This window comes from Cinclus cinclus, chromosome 1 (assembly GCF_963662255.1).
Source record: "Cinclus cinclus chromosome 1, bCinCin1.1, whole genome shotgun sequence".
Lineage (NCBI taxonomy): Eukaryota > Metazoa > Chordata > Aves > Passeriformes > Cinclidae > Cinclus > Cinclus cinclus.
In genome coordinates this window covers 44,453,504-44,473,315 of record NC_085046.1, presented here as the reverse complement: position 1 = coordinate 44,473,315, position 19,812 = coordinate 44,453,504, and the positions used below count along the sequence as shown (strand labels likewise).

At 34.8% G+C, this 19,812-nt stretch overlaps 1 protein-coding gene across 2 annotated transcripts in view; it reads right to left on the bottom strand.

Moving 5' to 3' along the window:
• ULK4 (unc-51 like kinase 4) overlaps window positions 1–19,812 on the bottom strand; it is a 209,244-nt gene that overhangs the window by 108,595 nt on the left and 80,837 nt on the right. For both annotated transcript variants that reach the window (XM_062496991.1, XM_062496998.1), the window contains exon 30: window positions 13,071–13,119. In XM_062496991.1, coding sequence (XP_062352975.1) covers window positions 13,071–13,119 — 49 coding nt within the window. The remainder of the gene's footprint in view (window positions 1–13,070; window positions 13,120–19,812) is intronic.

Here is a 19,812-nt window from a genome sequence, read left to right as displayed (position 1 = left end):
AACATGAATAATGACTCTCTGCCTCCCATTGCAATACTTCCCTCTTAAAATGAGTAACACTCAGTGTGTTTTCCAGACCAGGACAAAGGTTTAACAGATGATTTTATCAGACTGTGTTTTTATCTAACCACAATACCTTATTCGTAAGTGACAATGGCAACACATCTTGCATCACTGCATATGTAGAGCTGCAGACAGCAGTCTCACATTGTGCAATACACACATACAGGTTTCATACCTGCTTTGAAAAGGGGTGCAAATTAAACAGAAAGTGAGTAGTATTAAGTGTCAAAAATACTTGAGAGGATTTTAATTACATGAATAATCACAAGATCCTGAAGGTTATCTACAAAAATTTTATCAAAAAAGGCTCAAATCAAGTGTGATGAAAGAATATGTGAAAGCTGAACAGCTTTGTGACTACAAAAAAAGCAAAAAACCCCAAAAACAAAACAAAAGAACAACAACAAAAAAAAAAACACAAGAAAAAAAACCACACAAACTAAACCAAAAGCAACCCAACCAAATACTGTTTAAGAGGGGGAAAACCTTGCTTTAGAACCTCTGTATTGTGAACTGTGTAAATTCTTAAAAGAATGTATTTGCTGAAAAAGTGAGAGGTAGAGAACATAAACACCAAATGTGTTTCTATCCAAGCCTTAGGGATGTCTGTGGTAGTGGTCAGTCTAGACCTCTCACTCCTGCTGCTATTGGTGAAATCCATCACTAAGGAACATAAGCTCAATACCCTTCTGCCTTAAGTTCCCAACACTGACAGACTGATCTGTCATCTAAAATGGAATTCCTGATAAAATGTTCAATGAGCATGGAAAAAGGTTATAATCTCTTCCTTCAGGCTGGACTAGTGAAACAATAACAGAATTACCCCTGATAGGAGGGGCTAGACAGAACAAAGTACTATAAAATGAAGGACAGAAGAATTTTCATTAAAGTTTTCTATCAATATAAAGTGACAAATAAAAGAAAAATGTTTTCCCTGTCAGGGCAAAAAATAATGTATTTTCCATACTCAAAGAAGTTTGGGGATTTTTTTAGAGATGATCCTTTACCCAAATTCTATAAAAGTCCTCTTGCTGCATATTTCAAATATTTTACAAATCTTAACAGTCCTAAAGCTCATAGAGTTTTAAAAAAAGGTCTTAGTTAACATTTAAGTAACCCTGTTTTCCAAGAAATAAAATACAATAACATCAACTTTGTCTGTCATGTGGAAAGCTGAAGTTAGCATATTCCCTTAAAGGTCAGAGCTGCACTGTTCGCCACTAAAAATGTAATAATTAGGAAAAATTTTCCATAATAATATTCAAACTACTCAATCTCAAATTAAAAAAAACCAAAACTGTTTAGAACACTGCTAAAAGCACTAGACTCATATTTCAGGTAATAAATGAATTCCATAAATGTCCAAGTGTATTGAGAGACAAAATAAGTTGGCAGAAACACTCAGTGACTTTATAGACCTATCTATTCAACCCTGACCTACAGTCTGCCTTGGATTTGGTTCATAAAACACTACCTTCCCTCATGCAGTATAAAATGTAGATGGCTCAGCTAAAGAAGAACTGGGAGTGGAGCCAAACCAGCTGAATAAACATTGCCACTTCAGTCCATCCACTTTGCTTACTTAAAGGTCAAAGCATACAAGTTATTAGGAAGCAGAAAAAAGATAAAGAGCTCAGAAACTCAAACTCACCTGAAAGACTAGTGACTTGGATCCTAGTCTAGAGGAGTTAATGCAGCTAAGTACACACAAGACTCACTGTATGGTGGCTACCATGGTAGGAGATAACTTGTGGTGTAATTTTGTTCAGTTGATTTTTTGGAAAATGGGCTGGACTGGGACAATCAAATCACAAAATAATATATGGTTCAAGGTGCCTCTGGAGCTCTCCAGTGTAGCTGGATGCTTGGCTCAGACTGCATGGAGTCTCCAAACATGGAGATGTTACAACTTCTGTCACCTCTCATTCCAGTGTTTGACCACCCACTCCAGAGAAAAAAAGTTTCTTTCTATATCAAGCTACAATTTTCCATCTTCCAGCTTGTATTCATCCTGTTGTCTCTCCATGGTGCACTATTGAGTCAAGTCTGGCTTCATTTTCTCTGTACTGTCCCATGAGGCAGCTACAGGCAGGAAAAAGATCCCCCCAAAATTTCTTTGCAAAGGTTGTATGAAACATGTTCTCTCACCCTCTCCATGTGTGCCATGTGCTCCAGACGCCCTGATCATCAGGGTGGGCTTGCTCCAAGATGTCAAAGTTTCCACGTCAGCACTGGTACATCTTTTACAATATATTTTAATATTTTCTCTGAACACATTATTTGAAAACTATGTATTCCAAACAAGTTTAGCCTTCCAAGAAAAACTAATTTTTAAGAGTTGTTCAGAATAACCACTATTACTGCATTTGTAACTGGAGGGGTTTAAGGGAAGTGCCAGCTACCAAAATTCAACAATGTTCAAAGGACAACAGGCAATCCTCTAATACAGGACAAACCTAGTGGATTTTGAGCAACAGCCAAGGGCCAATAACAGTACACAATAACAAGCTGATGCTCTAGGTGTAGAGACCTTTAAAACAACTGTTGTGTTGGATCTTAAATCATCCCTGAAGCGATCATCCATACTTCATACCATAACTCTGGATAAATATTAAGAGTTATAGTTAACTCATTAATTGCTTTGAACAGATCTTGAACTGCATCATCTCCATGCATCCCTGCAGAACCTTCTTTGTCCCAATCAACAGAAGATACAAAATGACCAGAGACTCCAGCTGGGCTCTAGGTCACTTTGGAGCAACACTATGAAATGTACTTGGGATGGTCAGAGCAATGATGTGATAAATACATGGCTCTGCCTTGCAAGGAACAACAGTGATCATTACTTTGTAACAGCTTTTTCTTTGAAATTGTGAATATATTTTCTTTCAAAAGACAAATTCTAAGATATTATACCATAACCCAAAATAAGTATCCACTCTGGACTGCTGTAGAAACATTTATGAAAAAACCCACCTTATCAAAACCAGTATGTTTGCTTGCTTATTGAAGATCAGTAATATATAACATGAAGAGTGACATCAAAGAAATGCAAAACAGTCACAACATCATAAAACTCAGAAATGTGTTCTATTATCAGCAATAATCATGGTCACAATTTTTGCGAAGTACAGATACCTATGCATATGCACTTCACTATCTGTGATTTTTTTACCAATAGGTAGCTTTAAAATCTTTCAACAGTCTTTTAGATTCATATCTATTATCTGTACAATTCTCAACTTTTAGGACAGGATAGATAAATAAATAACTACTAACAAGCACATAAGAATATTGTTTATACATGAGTTTTCTTACATCCCTTAGCACTGCACATAAAATTGAAAAAAAATAGCTGGGTAGCATATACACCAAAATATTAGTGTGTAGCATAAGAAAGCAATTCCTTTAAGATGTAAATGGATGCATTTTCTTCCTATACAAGAACATAATGTTGTCACAAATGTGGACTCAACTTTTCCCTCAGAAGTGATGCTCCAGGTGATTTAGTAAGTGATTTTATTTCCTCCCCTTAACAGGAGTAGTGGTTCAAAGTAATTTTCCAGATAAGAAAGAGAGTGATAGAAAGATGTGCTTTAGCAATAGTTCTCCTTTTTTTTAAAACCCATTTTATTATGCAGAATACCAATTTATATTATGCAAATTATTTAAGGGATGATTCTGCTTCCTCTCACTTCTTTCTCCCTCAGCAATTCTACTGGGACATACAGCAATCCTACTTAGACATACAATTATAAAAGAGGCTGCCCATATTTACTTAGTGCTTCTCATAACAAAATCTGAACATCTTCTAAATATGAACCTTAATTCATCTTAATGAATTAACCTTAATGAATTCATCTTAATGAATTAACCTCAGTGAATTCATCTTCCCTATGTTCTTGTGATGTACATTTACAGTTTAGACATTACCTTACCATAAAAAAATCACTAAAGAATTTTGTTTGAATAAGGTCCAGTTGGGACCTTAAACAGGCTTAGAAAAACCTTAAACAGTTTCAGAATGATGACAACCAATTGCTGAGTTTTCTCAGAGTAAAGGTGCCCAGTGGACACCCAAAGGACAGAAATACAACAAGCATATGGTGAAAAAGAGCGCATACACAATTTTCCCAGGGTCAAGATCAGCAGGAGGAATAGGAAGCAGTTCTCTCAATTCTTGAACTACTCTGTCAACAAGCCTATTCTTCATCCCACAAACCACGTACTTCAAGTTTTCAGTTTTTTCATAAACCTGTTCTAAAACATGTGTAACAAATACACATTTAACTACTCCAAAAAGAAAGGTGAATTAAAGACAGCCAAAATTATTTGACTCAAGCAACTCTACAAGAAAGGCTGAAAATCAGCTATTAATAGCATTCAAAAAAAATATTAAACCCCTAATAACAATAATTTTCTCAATGTGATGGATGGAAAGTAAGTAATTCCAGCTCTGTTTAAAGATGGCAGCTGTTAGCTCAGAGTTAGACATCTTCATGAATTGCTGCCACACACTGACTGCAGCACAGACAACTCTTAAAACTCTGTGGTTGTAGCAAATGGGCTGAAAGTCTAGCATACATCACAATGATATTGAAAAAGAAAAATGTTTCTTCCATCATTTGCAGGAAAATTCCTCTCCAAAGGGAACTTTTGTTGTCCTTATCACTGGGGAACAAAGGCCTGGAGACCAGCCTTTTGGATGGAAAGGGACCTCAGGTCCTGGGATTATGAGTCAGCAGTGCCTTGGAACCCAGAAGGGCCAACCATGTTCTGGGGATCATTCGGCACAAGCATCACCAGCCAGGCAAGAGAGAGGATTGTCCTGCTCTGCACTGGGGCAGCCTCACCTTGAGTGCTGTGGGCAGGTTTGGCACTGAAATGCAAGAGGACATCAAATTATTAGAGTGTGTCCAAAGAAGGGTGAATAATATAGTGCAAGGTCTCAAGAGCAAGACCTACAAGGAGCAGAGGAGGTCACTTAGCTTGTTCAGCTTGGAGGAGAAAAGGTTGAGGGGAGACCTCATCACAGTCCATGACTTCCTCAAGTGAGGCAGTAGAGGTGAGAGGCTGATCTCTCTCTGGTCACCATCAACAAGAAAGGAGGAAATGGAATGGAGCTGCATCAGGGAAGTTCAGATTGGACATTAGGAAAAGATTCTTCACAGAGAGGGTGGGCACTGGAAGAGGCTTCCCAGGGAAGTGGTTGCAGCACAATGCCTGACAGAGTTCAAGGAGCATCTGGACAACACTCTTAGTTATATGATGACTAAGGTAGTTCTGAAGGAAGCAGAAGTTAGACAGCCTTACTAGTCCCTTCCAACTGCAGACAATCTATGGTTGTAGGATTGCTTTATCCATATGCAAAAACACTGCACACCACATGACAACATCTGGGGAAAGAAATCAAGTGTCATGGGCTGTTGTTATTAATCACAACCAGAAACTGTTTTTATACCAAGCACTTTGGCTTCTAATAGCTTTGTTGTCATCTGTTAAGAACACAATCATTACATATGAACAACTGTTAAGAATTCACTCCATGTTCAGTGTTAATAATTGGAGAGATCAGTTGACCATAACAGATTAACAAACCAATTCATCACTAATCAAATATTTATATGTAGAAACACTTCCTCAGAAACTCCTGAATAAAAGATCACTAAAACAAAAGAAAAAAAAATCTGTTTCTGAAAATAAAACATTCCATCAGCAGTATTTTAATTCCTGCTAAAAAATTCTCAAGACAGCTCCACTTATGACATGTTTATTTCCAGGAGTACAAATTCAGATGTACAAGCTTATCTGTTTTCAGTATACAATATTTTCAAGTCAGCAATTTAAGAGAGATAAGTAGTCTCAGGAATCTTGTCCTTAAACTGAAAGCGCTTAAGCAAGTTAACAGGGTAATGAAAAATTCTTGCATTCCTACCAGAGGAGCCTTGTTTTATTCCTGCAAAACTGGAAAATAACATACTGTACCCTACTGCCTTAACAGTGTCTTCTTTGGTCTATAGAAACACTCCTGATAATTTGATTTTTCATTAAAAAAGAGAATAAATATAATACCTTACTGAATGTTGACACAAGACTTCAATGCTTTGGTAAGAAATTTGTCAGTTTGGAAAGGATTTAAACCATTCTCACTGGTGTTCTACTCACAGTAAATTGTACACTTGAAGTACATTTATCTTCTTTAAATGATATGTCATAATATTTTCTCATTCCAAATACATAAATTCTAAGATAGTTCAACAGTTTTTCACTAGTTTCTCCTAGACCCATCTTTGGATATTAAATGTCTTTCAAAATTAGCAATTATTTTGCTTTATAAACTATCCATTAAAATAGGGGTTTGGCATTTTCACTTTCAGAAATCCTCATAGATTACATTCCTAATTTGCCACAGCCATTTTTAATATGCTGCCACAGCATACAATTTGACTATTAAATATAGTAAATTCGAGGAAATGTGCATACTTCAAAAAAAGAAAAAAAAAATAGAGATATTAATTATGGATACACTTTGGGTTTCTAACTAGAACTAATGTCCATCCCGTAGAAGCCATAAAAATAACTCCTAGAATCTAATTTCAGATACTTTATAAATGCAGGTTTTCCCTAACAGCAGTAATGAACTGGTGAAGTTCACCAAAAAGAGCCATTGCATTGAATGCTTTTGTAACAGGATTGAAAATATAGGGAGGAATAGGAATACCACACACAAAGGTATTAAAATAAATACTATTTCCTGTTCTTTAAAAGACATGTAAACTAAGCTTTCCCAGACACCTTTGTGTTGGCTTTTCTACTAGAGAGTTGATTCTAAATTAAGGACTGATAAGTCTACAGACTAGAACGAGATATCCAGAGCAATCAGTCAGCTTAAATCTTCTCATGCAAGCACAGAGCTGAAAGCTTTAAGTCAAAGGTCAATTACAGCATAGAAGACCAAGGGCCCATTCACACTAAATGCTAGAGCTTTTATTATTTGCCAAATTTACTGTCCTAATTTTCTCCAGCAGATGACTTCTGCAGCATAAACTTGTACTTTACAGAATATAAGAGCAAGTGTCTCCTAGACTTTTATTTCAAGTACTCATCCCGGATGGCTCAACTTGCAAGAGTTAGAAACAACCTCGCCATTCTTTCAGACAACCAACAAGTTGTACACCACGCTGAACTAGGAGGTGCTTTCTTTAACAGACACAAGTAAACTAATGCTTCAAATGCTGTAATAACATCTGATCCATGTTCCCCTATACTTATCATCCATGTGGCTGCTAGACAGCAAAATACCTCTATGTCTTCCCTCAAACGTTATATGACTGTAATCTCTCACTAGAAAATAGAAACCAAGCAAAAGAGGAATGATGAGGCTCTTCTCTTCCCTCTCCTGTGCTCTTTTTCTCCATTTTTTATAGTATTTTCACAGGTAAGACTGGCCATAAAACAACTATTATTTTTAAATCATTCTAAGTGGATGGCTTCATTACTTTAACTGAATCGCAAGGAGTAACATCTCTGACTATAACCATTTCCTGTGGCCTTTTCCTCCTATTAAAATTCAAAATGAAATAGAGAATCCAACCATTGCTTTTGCATGGATGCCATGCAACTTCTTTTTCACAACTTTTTTTTTTTTTAATTGAAGGGCTTTGGTTATATTATTTTAATTTAAAAAAAGCAATCCAGCTATACTAAAGGAATCTAGTTATACATGGCTATGTATCCTCTACTTAGACAAAATTTCCACAAAATTGTTGGCTTTCTTGAAAGAAGTTCTGACACAAGAAAGCTGGTATGGCTTATTTCTTCCTTTAAAATGCATGTTTTTATATTTTTCATGTAACTATTACAATTTTTATTTTAATTATGCTTAGTTCATATTCTCTCCCTTAGTGATAAAGGTAATATTGAACTCTATTTTCAACTGTAATTATAACAAAGTGAGTGAAGCACACCTTCTAAAAGGACTACAGACTGCCACCACAACAATGATAATTGATGCATTTTTTGAGTGCTCAAGCATAGGTTGACTGCAGTCTATCAAAAACACGACTAGTATATGATCCTCTAATTTAAGATGTCCAATACAGTCATATCAAAATACATAGGGAGAGTATAAAACTTCAATACACAACTAGGAAAAATAAACAAAAATATATGAACAAGACTGCAAAGGGAAATCTATTTTGTATTTTCATACAAAGAGCTTTCCACTGTATTTGAAGGAAAATAATTTAAAATATGTAATTTTAAAATAAATTTTAATTACTTCACAAATGTAAACAGAAGAAGTGGACTTGCTTGTGTTAAGAATAGAATGACAGTATAAATAAAACAACCACAGTATTTGAATCTTTAAAACAGTGTGTAGTTTAGACATGAACACACTATCTACTACTGATCATATTTAATAATAAGATCATTTTAAAAAAAATTAAATACATTTTTAAATATTCAATCTTACTATAAAGTAATTTTATTGAAAGAATATGCCTTTGACTTTAACCGGCTGTTAAGATAATGGGAAAAAAAAAAAAAATTACAGCAAAATGTCTGTAATAATATGCTGGTGTGACTAAAAGCTACACCAGAAATTTTAATAGGATAAGCACAGAACTGACTACTGGGCTTTAAAAATAGGGTAGCACTGAGCTCCTAATCACAAGCATCATTAACTTCAGTTTTAAAACTTAGCAGCAGAAAAACAGAATTTCACCAACTACACAGAATTTCTTTTCTATGCAACAGCTTACATTCAGGTAACACTAAATGAATACCAGGTAATATTTATGATGTTACCCTTTTAAAAGTAACATAACACAGAAAATAACATTTATGTCAACTTCATTGTTTGCTACTCAGCAAAATCTTGGTAGCAACCTAAAATAAAAATAGCTATAATTTACAAAAATGGCAGTAAAACATTTCCAAATCCTTTATCAACCTCATTCCAGCATTATAATAATCAAAATCAGTATTTTGTATCTCATAAACTGATACTGAAGGCAGATGAATTAGGTTTGACATTGCAAAATATATTAGAAACAGAATACTAAGGATGCAGCAGTAAAAGGCAGCAAGAAAGTAAAACATTAAATATATCCCACAGTAATTTTTCTTGCTACAACCCCTTCTTCATCATCAGCAGTATTTCATATTTATACCTTATATCAACCCAACTTTTGGCATTATTTATATAATCATGGATTTTGGCTCATTATATTTAATCTTGCTACCAAGGGGAGTTTGCACCTTTTAATTTTTTCATGTAGTGATGTCAGTTTTCCTTCTGCTTTTCAATCCCTGACTGTCCTGAAAATATGTAAATTGTCAATATGTCTCCATTTTCCACAGATACACATCACTACATTTTCACTGACCCATTAGACATTATTTCAAGATCGATGTCTACTCATGCTGCAGTCAAACCTTCATATTGCCTTGTAGGACTATTTATAATCTACATAACCACTAGCACCAGGATCTGAGACCTGATGAAATTTATTTGCATTCAGGTAAACCATGAAATTCACCTCTGAAGCTCTGTAATGAAGAACTGTATTGAGGTTTTTCACATACTCACAAACCACATCATTAATGTACATTTCCTAAATGCAACTGAGTGTTGAGAGATGAATGGGTGCAGAAGGTTTCCAGGGGAACTGGAACTCTATTTAAAGCCTCTTACTAATTACCTCAGTGACTAAACTCTAGTTCAGGTGAAGAGAAATTATGGCTATTCTCTTAGAACAACTTTTTAGATAGACAGTAAGATTTTTTTCACTGATCCAGTTATTTTTGCTTGGTAATTATAACATTTACTAAATTGCAGTCATAACTGACATGAAAGGATAATTTTCATATTCTTTGACCGAATTTAGAGATCTAATTGGTCCAGAGAGATGACAGAGGTTAAAAAAAATTCCCAAATCTCAGTGCTACTGTTTAGACCACAACACCACGTAGTGTGCAGTATGAGGTAGTATAGCTCTACACTCATGAGCAGTAAAAAGCAGTCATATTAAAACTTACTTCTTGTGAACCTGCTCACTATCTGCAAGCCATCATGTCCTTGCTACTGTGCTGGACAGATTAAAGCTAGTACATTCAATCCTGCTTGGATTTCAGCACAGCCTAGAAAAAAAAGACGGCTCCTGGAAATGCTTTTGAATTTCGAGCCCACTGTATTTCCCGCCAGAGTCTAACAGAGTCAATGTCCAATCAGTTGCACTGCAGGAAATAACATGAACTATAATAATACATAGAAAATACACATTGGATACTAAATCTTGGCACACAAATTACTAAGTACTAATAATAAAACATGGACTAGATAGTAATAGCTCTACATTAAATTACTGTCAGTATACAAGAAAGTATTGAATCTGAAGCACAATTCAATAGTTTAGGGGCTGATAATGGTCTAGGTATAATATCACAGAGCTCAACATTACTATTTGTGCTGATCCTTAAAACCGATAAAAGTATAAACTTAGACAAAGGTTAGTTTATGGAGAATAATGGGAATCAAATTATATGCAATTCCCCCCACCCATGTGACTGAAAATTATTTCAGAAATCTGTAATGAAGGAGTTTGTTAATCTGTCCTTTTCAATCCATTCTGTTCAAAAGAACAGCCTAATGACGAATCCTTCCAGTCTGATTTACTCCTGGCTCCCAAGTTTTCCCAAATGCCCAATATTCCTTTGCTGAATTAATTTTTCTGTAGGGAAAACAGAGGAACAGGTTGCCACCCTCCTTTGATGTTTCTGGTGTTACATCTCACAGCCCTTGATGTAAACAAGACCACATCTCACAGCCACTGTACTGTTAAAGCTCAAATGCTGTATATGGCAACTGAAGTAATTACAGGCATCCTCTCTGAACAAAGTATGTCAAAAGGGGATTTTTTTTTTCCTCCCTAAAAGCAACATGATTGTTCCCCAACTCAAACCATAAACTCAAAGACAGCCATCGGGGTTCAAGAGAGCTGTGAAACCTTGAGAGACATGCAATTCTGAGCTAAACTGCTTTAGTCCCTAAGAAAACACTGAACTGTTTTCTAGAACTCATGAAGTTGAACTGCATGTGTGGAAGTCAGGAGGGAGCACTTGTGACTGACTACAACTTGTCAGACCAACTACAACTTAGATGGTATGACCTAAACACATTTTAAAGTCCATGACTGCAGATACATTATAAAAAATTTTCAATACCTGGGAATGTTTTGAGAGATCGTAACCATGTTCAAATACTCATAGCTATAGACCAACATATATATTATTTAAATGTCAAGATTCTAGCACCTGAAGACATTTTACATATTAACTAAATCTTTAAGGATATTAATATGAAACATTTGTCTTCCATATTTTACTGAATTTTTTTATTACCACCTAAAATTAGTACTCATCCTAGGTCAAAACTATTTATGAACTACAGTAAAGCATATGGTTTTATTCTCAGTACTTATCACAAAAAGGGATTTGTACATATAGGTACACAAAATATCATAAAGCCTGTGTTCTGTATGCTGCTGGAAAAATCTATCATCACTAACAAGGTTACTTTAATAAAAACCGGCTTATCTGGGTATGCAGTATTGTATAGATTCAAAATTGTAGGCAGTAAAATAAATCACTGCAAAGGAAGAGTGAAGATCAAAATACTGAAACTTAAGAAAGGAATATCAAAGTTCATTCAGAATCCTATTTATGAACCTTATCTACCTGTTTGGGTGCCAACTGTAACTTTTTTCCCCCCTGCCCCTGCTTTTCTTGGGCAGGGGTCAGTTACAAGGTATGTAAGCGTTGCCTTTGGTGTAATTTTTATCTTTGCTCACAGGGACCTTCTTCAGATGACATAAAAAGATTGGGAGAGCAGCTCAGACTTTTTCCACAGGCTGTATTTCATTATGAAGGGGTCAGGCAGCAATCTCCAAATATGGGGGGCTACTACATGTACTTTTGTAGGGTTCGGGGGCATCAAATGTAACAGGTTACAGGGTTGACACATTTTAACCTACTACATTATCTTTCTTTGTTTGGGACAGCCAATTATAAGGAATCAAATCTAACCAATAATATTCTAAAAAGATAAGAAAATGTCTACATTTTTCTAACATGAGTAATTTCTAATTAAGTAGTTTTTCTTATCTCAGAGAGAATATCAAGGGGGCCTCACAGGGGTATCTGCAGAGGAATTTGTCTCTTCTACAATGATATAAAAGCAAGTATGCAATCTGCCTGCACTACATAAATTATGTGTATTTACTTATAATGCATATTTAGTATTCACCAGGAGCATGCTTACAAGACAGGACACTTACCTGATACAACTTCATGAACTTATAAATTTAAAAAATTAACAAGAGACTGAAATTTAACAATGAGAAAGTTAATGGATAACACAGTACCCAAATTCCAAACTAGTCTGAAGATCTCTATTCTTCATTTACATATTTGTTTTGAAACATTTCAGGGAAACAAAACTAACAGTTTTCATGATCTTTGTAAGTGGCAGATCCTATTTAGCAATGGGAGCTCCACATGTGACTATCCCAAAATCATACAGTTTTTATTGAAAGAAATTCTAAAAGCAAACAGTGGGATTTGAGACTACCATGCCAACAGTATCAAATCTGTAGTTGATGCTATTAAATAAAATGCAGCTTCCTCAGCATTTCTTGTATGGACTAGGCAAATATATTGGTCCAATTAAGAATCCAGCTCATTAATTCTATTTTTCAGGGGATTTTTTGATTCAAGACAGAAAAAAGTACTTACCTTGAAGAAACTTCCTATACAGGTGGACTAGTTGGTGAGAAACTCCTAAAAGTCTGCTTATTCTAGATTCATTTTGTTAGACTGTTCCACTTGATTTTACCAACATCTTATTATTTTATCAATATTGCTAATGAAACTTACTAGTTAGCCATGATTTGGGGGATAGGATATCTATCAGAATATATATCTACATTAAAAATTATTCTTACCAAGATGACTTGGAAAAGAACTGGAAAAAGACGGATTTCTTCCATGAAGCTGTAAAAACATATTTTAAGATTTATTTAAAAACAGTGGAAGTGAATTCTTATTTAACACACTAAACTCACAAAAGGAACAGAGCAGTAGAATAGCTGTGGCCAAGATCCATGACCCAGAACCTTAGCCTTTGACTAGCTCCCAACAAATATGACCTCCATTTCAGATATTAAACAGAAACAGCAATGTTATACCGCCTTGGAAATTAATTCTAGGTCTGCTTCACTGATGCAACTCAAGTGGATGGAACAGTAATTAATTTAGAATTTTTAATAGCAGTAATTAATAAAATACTGCAACTATTGCACTATACATACAATGAAATAGGGTGCACCATTAACTGTTTGAATTAATAGACTCAGCACACATAATGAAATTATAAATATACTGTGTATTTTTAAATAATGCCATGTTAACTAACTTCTTGGGTTTAACATATTTATATATGATACTTCTGTCAGACACTTGACAATGCGGAGCAGTATTGGCCCAAAAGAAGTCACCTATATTCACCTGCATTTCAAAATCAGATAAAACCCAGCATATATATGCTTAAAGAAAGAAAACTCTCAAAAATCACTAATACTTTACATTAATGAAGTGTTGTCTATTCTCAGAGAACAAAACACTGTACTAGTAAAGCATATGTGTGTTACACACTATGATGACGTGAGTCATGTGATTACATGCTTTTTACTGAATTATATTGTCTAATTGGAAGAATGATTGTCACTTTTTCTTACACACTATCGTAAATGCCTATTTACCAAACACCACAGAGAACACCCAATTGTGTGTTTCAAAAATTTTTTCTTGTGTCACCATAATATCACTGTAGTGCTCCATTAACAATTGGTAGGTTTAGCTTTGGGACACAGCAAAGATAATACTACATTAAGAAGCCCATGTAATAAATGCAAAACTTAAACAAAGAGATCACATCTGGGATCTCACTGTACAACACTGCAAAACTGTCTTACCAGTAGTATGTCTGTTAAAAGTACCAAGTTATATACACAGTTCACTGTGAAGAAATAGGAGTTATATTTGACTAAAATATCTAATTTCGTGTTTGAAGCTTTACTGCATAAAACCCTATATTGGCTTCTGGTCAAACAATAACCAGATTAATTCTGTTTGGTAAACTGTTTGTTAAAAAGAACTCATATATACATAAAATCACATAGTTCCATGTAAGAGCTTTTATTCATGTGCAATAAGGTAACAGGAGAAGGTGCTATTTTTACGGATAGTATAAGCTAAAATACTAGACTCTGAACTAAAGCAGCTAAAGGAATTTCACATTCTCCTCTATGAACTTAATGAAAAAAATCAGAGGGGGCTAGAACGGACGTCCAAAGGTAATAAAATTAATGCTTCATTTAAATTAATGTCACCTGTAAGAGCCCTGGTTGTTCATATTTGCTGGAACCTCATCTTGTAAAGGAAATGTAATAAGGAATGAAAGTCATGCTAAGAGAACATCAGTATCTGTGAATAAATCAGAATTACTTCTAAGTAATGCAGATATATGTATTATGTATGAATAATCATTTACTGTTTCCATATAGCTTTTCTATTTCTCTGATTCTTGCCTTCACCTAAATGTAATAATGATTTTATGATATAGAATCTATGAGTTAAGTAAGGGTGGGAATAAGATCTGTTGCATTGTACAGCACTGGCATGTAGACTTGGAGACAAGTAAATCCACTAAATTGTTCAAAACACAACAAAATAGTATTATTTTATGCACCCACATATAGATATTAACAAAACTAAGTAACAGCCTTTTTCAACCAAGTATGTTCATTCTTTCTTGCATACAGAAATAGAGGGAAAAGAGTTTAGGTAAGTAAAGAAACTAATTATTTCTAAGTTTAGAAGCTTAATTTTAAGGAGAATTTCTCTTCTTATTAAACTGAGGGAATTTTTTTCCATATGCAATGGAAACAAGTTACTTTCATAGGTCAGGAGAACATGAAAGCTAATCTCCTCTGGGCCATCTAATAATCCTTAAATAGACAGTTATGGAAGCTTGGACTGGACAGCAGCCAGGTTATGAGAGAGTCCCAGGATTACAGATAGGAGGACCTATTATATTTGAGGTTCATTTCCAGCGCCAAATCTACTAGTTAAAAGCTTAGTCCATGCCTACAAAACAGAATTTTGCTGATGTAGATATTACAATACTGAATGTTAAGAAAATAATTTAAACACCATAGAGTCCCAAACAGAGCAGCTACTGTAATAGCAATCATACTGACAAAATTAAGTTTTGCCAGCACAAGCCTACTTATGCTTAGGGCTTATTGGAATTACTTACCCCAGAAAAAGCTGCTCACTTTGCTACATAAGCAGCGTTTGAACTGTGAACACATTAGCAATAAAATACAGTCAAACACCAAGAATAACTAAGCAATCCTAGTTTAGGCAGAACCTAGAAAAACTTCTCAGGTAGAGGGTAAATTATGGAACAATTGTTTTCAAACACTGGAAGCAGTCCCGATTGTTACAGCATAATAAAGTCAGCTACACTTTCTGCTGACATAAGTTAAGACAAAACTAGAGCCAGTAAGTCTGTTCTTAAAGGTCACCTGCCAACCTTTATGATTAAAACAATAAAAAGCTGCAGCAAGAAAATTATACACACAACTTAGCTAAAGCATAAAGTCACATCAAGCACTGCATTAAGATAAAGCTTAAAGCTAATTTATCCCAACTCTGTATATATGACCTCAAGCAAGAGAGTGACTTTATCGCACTCTTCATTGCTGTCTTACATAGTTTTAGAAAGGAACAGTCTTAAAGCTGGTGAAAGAGGAGTTCAGCTATGGGATTTATTTCATAGAATGTTCATATTCTAAACCAAAAGTATTTTCGTTCTTCACAGACTGTTACATAATTTATATCAAATTAGGTCCTACCCTGTTTGGAAAATGTACAGAATCATCATGATATACATATGCAAATCATAATACTAAATAACAATATTATTTCCATCTCATTTAAATCTATAGATAAATAGATAGGCTCAAAATAACTGGTGATCTGATTTTAAAAGACTTGCAATCAGTACAATCTGAACTTTTAATATACTAACAATTTTCAGAATGAGATTTTGCCTCCAATTTTGCTTTCCAGCAATATGGGAGATCTGTTTTTCTAAGAAATCCTAAATTACTTTATTGCAAAACAAAAACCCACCTGCAGGACACTAAACACAAAACGCTTTTTGCTACAGGTTTGATACCTTAAAAATTTAAAAGGCAGAAAATGTGATGTTATCAGAGAGACACTTTAGAGAAAAGTTGAGTGGGAAGGTGTGGAAATCTGAGTGTTTCAGATATTCTAAGATGAACAAATTAGTAGAAATCATTCTGCAGAACGGAAGTGGTGGACATGCACAAAGCAAGAACAAAGACATTAATTATAAAGGGATGAAATATCAAATCTATGACAGATTTTTGAACCCTACCAAGGGCTCTTAAAAAATAGGCATGACTGTTCAGATTGCAAAAATTGTGGGAGATGGCTAAAGGAGAAAAATACTCCAGAAATTTATGAAGTAGTGTGCTTCTTTTTAACTGTAAGATGATGTTATAAAATTAAGGAGCAAGTGATCAGATCAGACAAAGAAATAAAAAAAGAAAAAAGCCTGAAGATGATAAATCTTTATATACATGTGGCTATGTTATAGAATAACTATTTATGCTGAAAGTGACTTGTGAAATACCTCTTTCAGTCCACATAAATGAAATGAAGATTACTCCTCAATAGCTACCTTCTATAGAGCACCATATCATCTTACATGGGTTCTGAAAAAAAACCTCATCGGTCTCTGAGAAAGCCTCCAGAAAGTATTCCCCACACACTTGACTCCTTCCTGCAGTCTTCTCTGTGCGCTAATGTGCTGGTTTTGCATTGAAGCCAAGTGCATTCTAGTGGTGCACTAGTGATTTAGCCAGCGCTAGACCCACCACAGCCCACTATAGAATACAAGAGAATGGACTGGACAGTAAATTTGTTTCATGCTGAACAGATGATTCATGGCAGAACTGAATTCACTCAAGTCTGCAGCTCCAGCTGTAGCAGTCAGCAACAAGCTGACTCTTCCTCATTTGCTACTTATATTCACAAAGCCAAAAATTCACTACTGAAAATAAAAATAACCAAGAATGAATGGTATTTACTTTTTTTAAAATGCTTTGCATTATTTGAACCTTCCAACATGACTCTTTTCAAAAATTCACTTAACAGTAACATCAAATGTTTGTCTCACAATTTTACAAATTAGACATCCAGTAATTGATCAGGAACACGAAATAGGAAACAAAATTACAGGTTTAAGGTTAATAGCTTATTTCTTTACTAAAGGGGAGATTTTATACGATGTAACACTAAGGAGTTGTGTTTTACATTAAAAATGGTGATTAGTATTACAGTCTGTACATGACTAGACTACATGAACTCCCTTGCAATAATGAACTCTGGCCACTGCCTTTGATATGAATTACAGTGATGTGCGACTTGACAACAGTGTTATTAGCTGACACAAAACTTAACATTTCAAGAGTCTGTTTCTGGGCAAGTCTTCCGGCCTGATGGTTTTTGATAAAGCAGCATATATGCAAATATTACACCAAACAACAGGAACAGCAAGATCATAAAAATTCTCTGCTGTTTTATACTAGCATTACTTCTCTAAAAGGAAAATCAGGTTTTTTACAACTGAATTTCCATAGATGTGAAACTAGCATAATAAAAATCAAAATTTGGTTATAAATCTACATAAACATTCCCTAAAGTTCTAATAAAAGAGTTTCATCCTCAGGCAATCTCTCTCAATCCATCTGGATTGTGATTTTCTCACTGTTGTCGTACACCTCTAACATGTAATTCTACTGCTCAGTTCAGCTGGACTAGGCCCTAAGGCTTACCTGTTATCACAACTCCATTTTATTTTATTCATATTCATTATAGAAAATAAAACAACACATAAAAACAGAGAAGTAATTTAGTAGCAAATAGACCTACTTTTTAAAATGAGCATTTCAACCTTAAACTAGGAAATTAAAATTACTAATGAGAAGAATGAAGGGTTTTTAAAGCAATTAATATGAGCCCACATTAATCAAGGAAAGCACTAAAGCCCTAGTCCTCTAGTATAATGTCAAAGAAACTACCACATGTTCAAAGAATCTATGCACAGCACCAACAAATGAACTGAATCACAATTCTAGCAATTAAAAACACCACACTGAACTCCAAAGAGTTTGGTTTTGGTTTGGGGTTTGTTTGGGTTTTTTTACTGTTTATTTTTTGAAATCAATGGCAAAGATTCTATACCATTTCAGAATATAGTGGAATGTAACTAAATACTGATGGAGATCATAATAGTGTATGAAAAGATGATCAACTTATTACTTATACCAACCCTAAAATGTGCATTTAATGGTCTTTAATAGATAATGCCTAGGTACAAAATGTAGCATAAACAAAATTGGAAAATTGGACAATTCTCAGATGATTCCAAAGACACTATGACAGTTACTTTGATTAGTCAAGCAATATGCTGCAACATATGAAGTTGATCCATCTATTGTCTTCACAGGTCTTCACTGTGGCATTTAGAAGCAGCAGATTTTCTTCTTGTTGCTCTTCAGCACCTTCCTGTTTTGGTTTCTGAGCCTTTTCCCCTTTTTTAGTGCAGCCTAATGTTTGTCTGGAAAATCTATTTTTAAGGATAGGAGGTCAGAAAGGTTACTTAATTTGATCCCCTGTCCTTCACCACACATCTAAGAAAGGTGCCTTACTATTAGTTTTTAGTTATGTGTTTCTCCCTCAGGAAATTATCTTCATAGAATACAGGAATGTGTCCCATTTCCATGATAATTATCTGACACAATATCTGACATCCCCTCCACTTCTATCCTATTACCTTTATCGTCTCCCTTCCTTGGAACTGAAACTGTTTACTTTAGCAATCTGTAAAATTCAGACCCATAGTTTAGGAGGTTTAGCTTTCAGATATATTAATGTCACCAAATGCTATGAGTTTCTGGCTAAAGGTAGGCCAAGAAGCTGCCTAAGAGAACACACAACTACATTTCTTAAGGCTCTTTGTAAGGCCAAAAGGCAGCTTAAGAATCATGATCCAGTAAAAGTTTCCTGGAGTAGCACAATACAAATTCTATTACAACAGCCAAAACATTTAAGAGCAGCTAATAGGTATAGGTAAAGATATAGGTACAGGTACATAACTGTTTTAAGAGAAGCTAAGAAATTCACATGAACTCCTCACTACTAGAAAAATCCTAGCAATCTGATCATTACAGACCATAGCAAAGAGCATAAAAGACTCAAATCAGGAACCAAAAAAAAAACCCTCAACCCTTTATAGATTATGTCTGACTTCCTATCCATGCATATAACCTATACATTAAGTAGCAAACACACAAAAGGACAAGTTACCTATGATACTGTTCTTTCTGAATGCAGACTTTGCATAGTTAAATCACACTTCAGCCTGCTGCAGACATTTGCTCCCACTGTAAGAAGTTCTATTCCTCCAAAACCTGTTTACACAGTACAATTCACCAAGAGCAATTGACATGAAGGGGAAAAAAACTAATGTAAATTACAGTAGTCCAGAAATTAATCACTAACTGAAGCTACATCTTTCCTTAATAT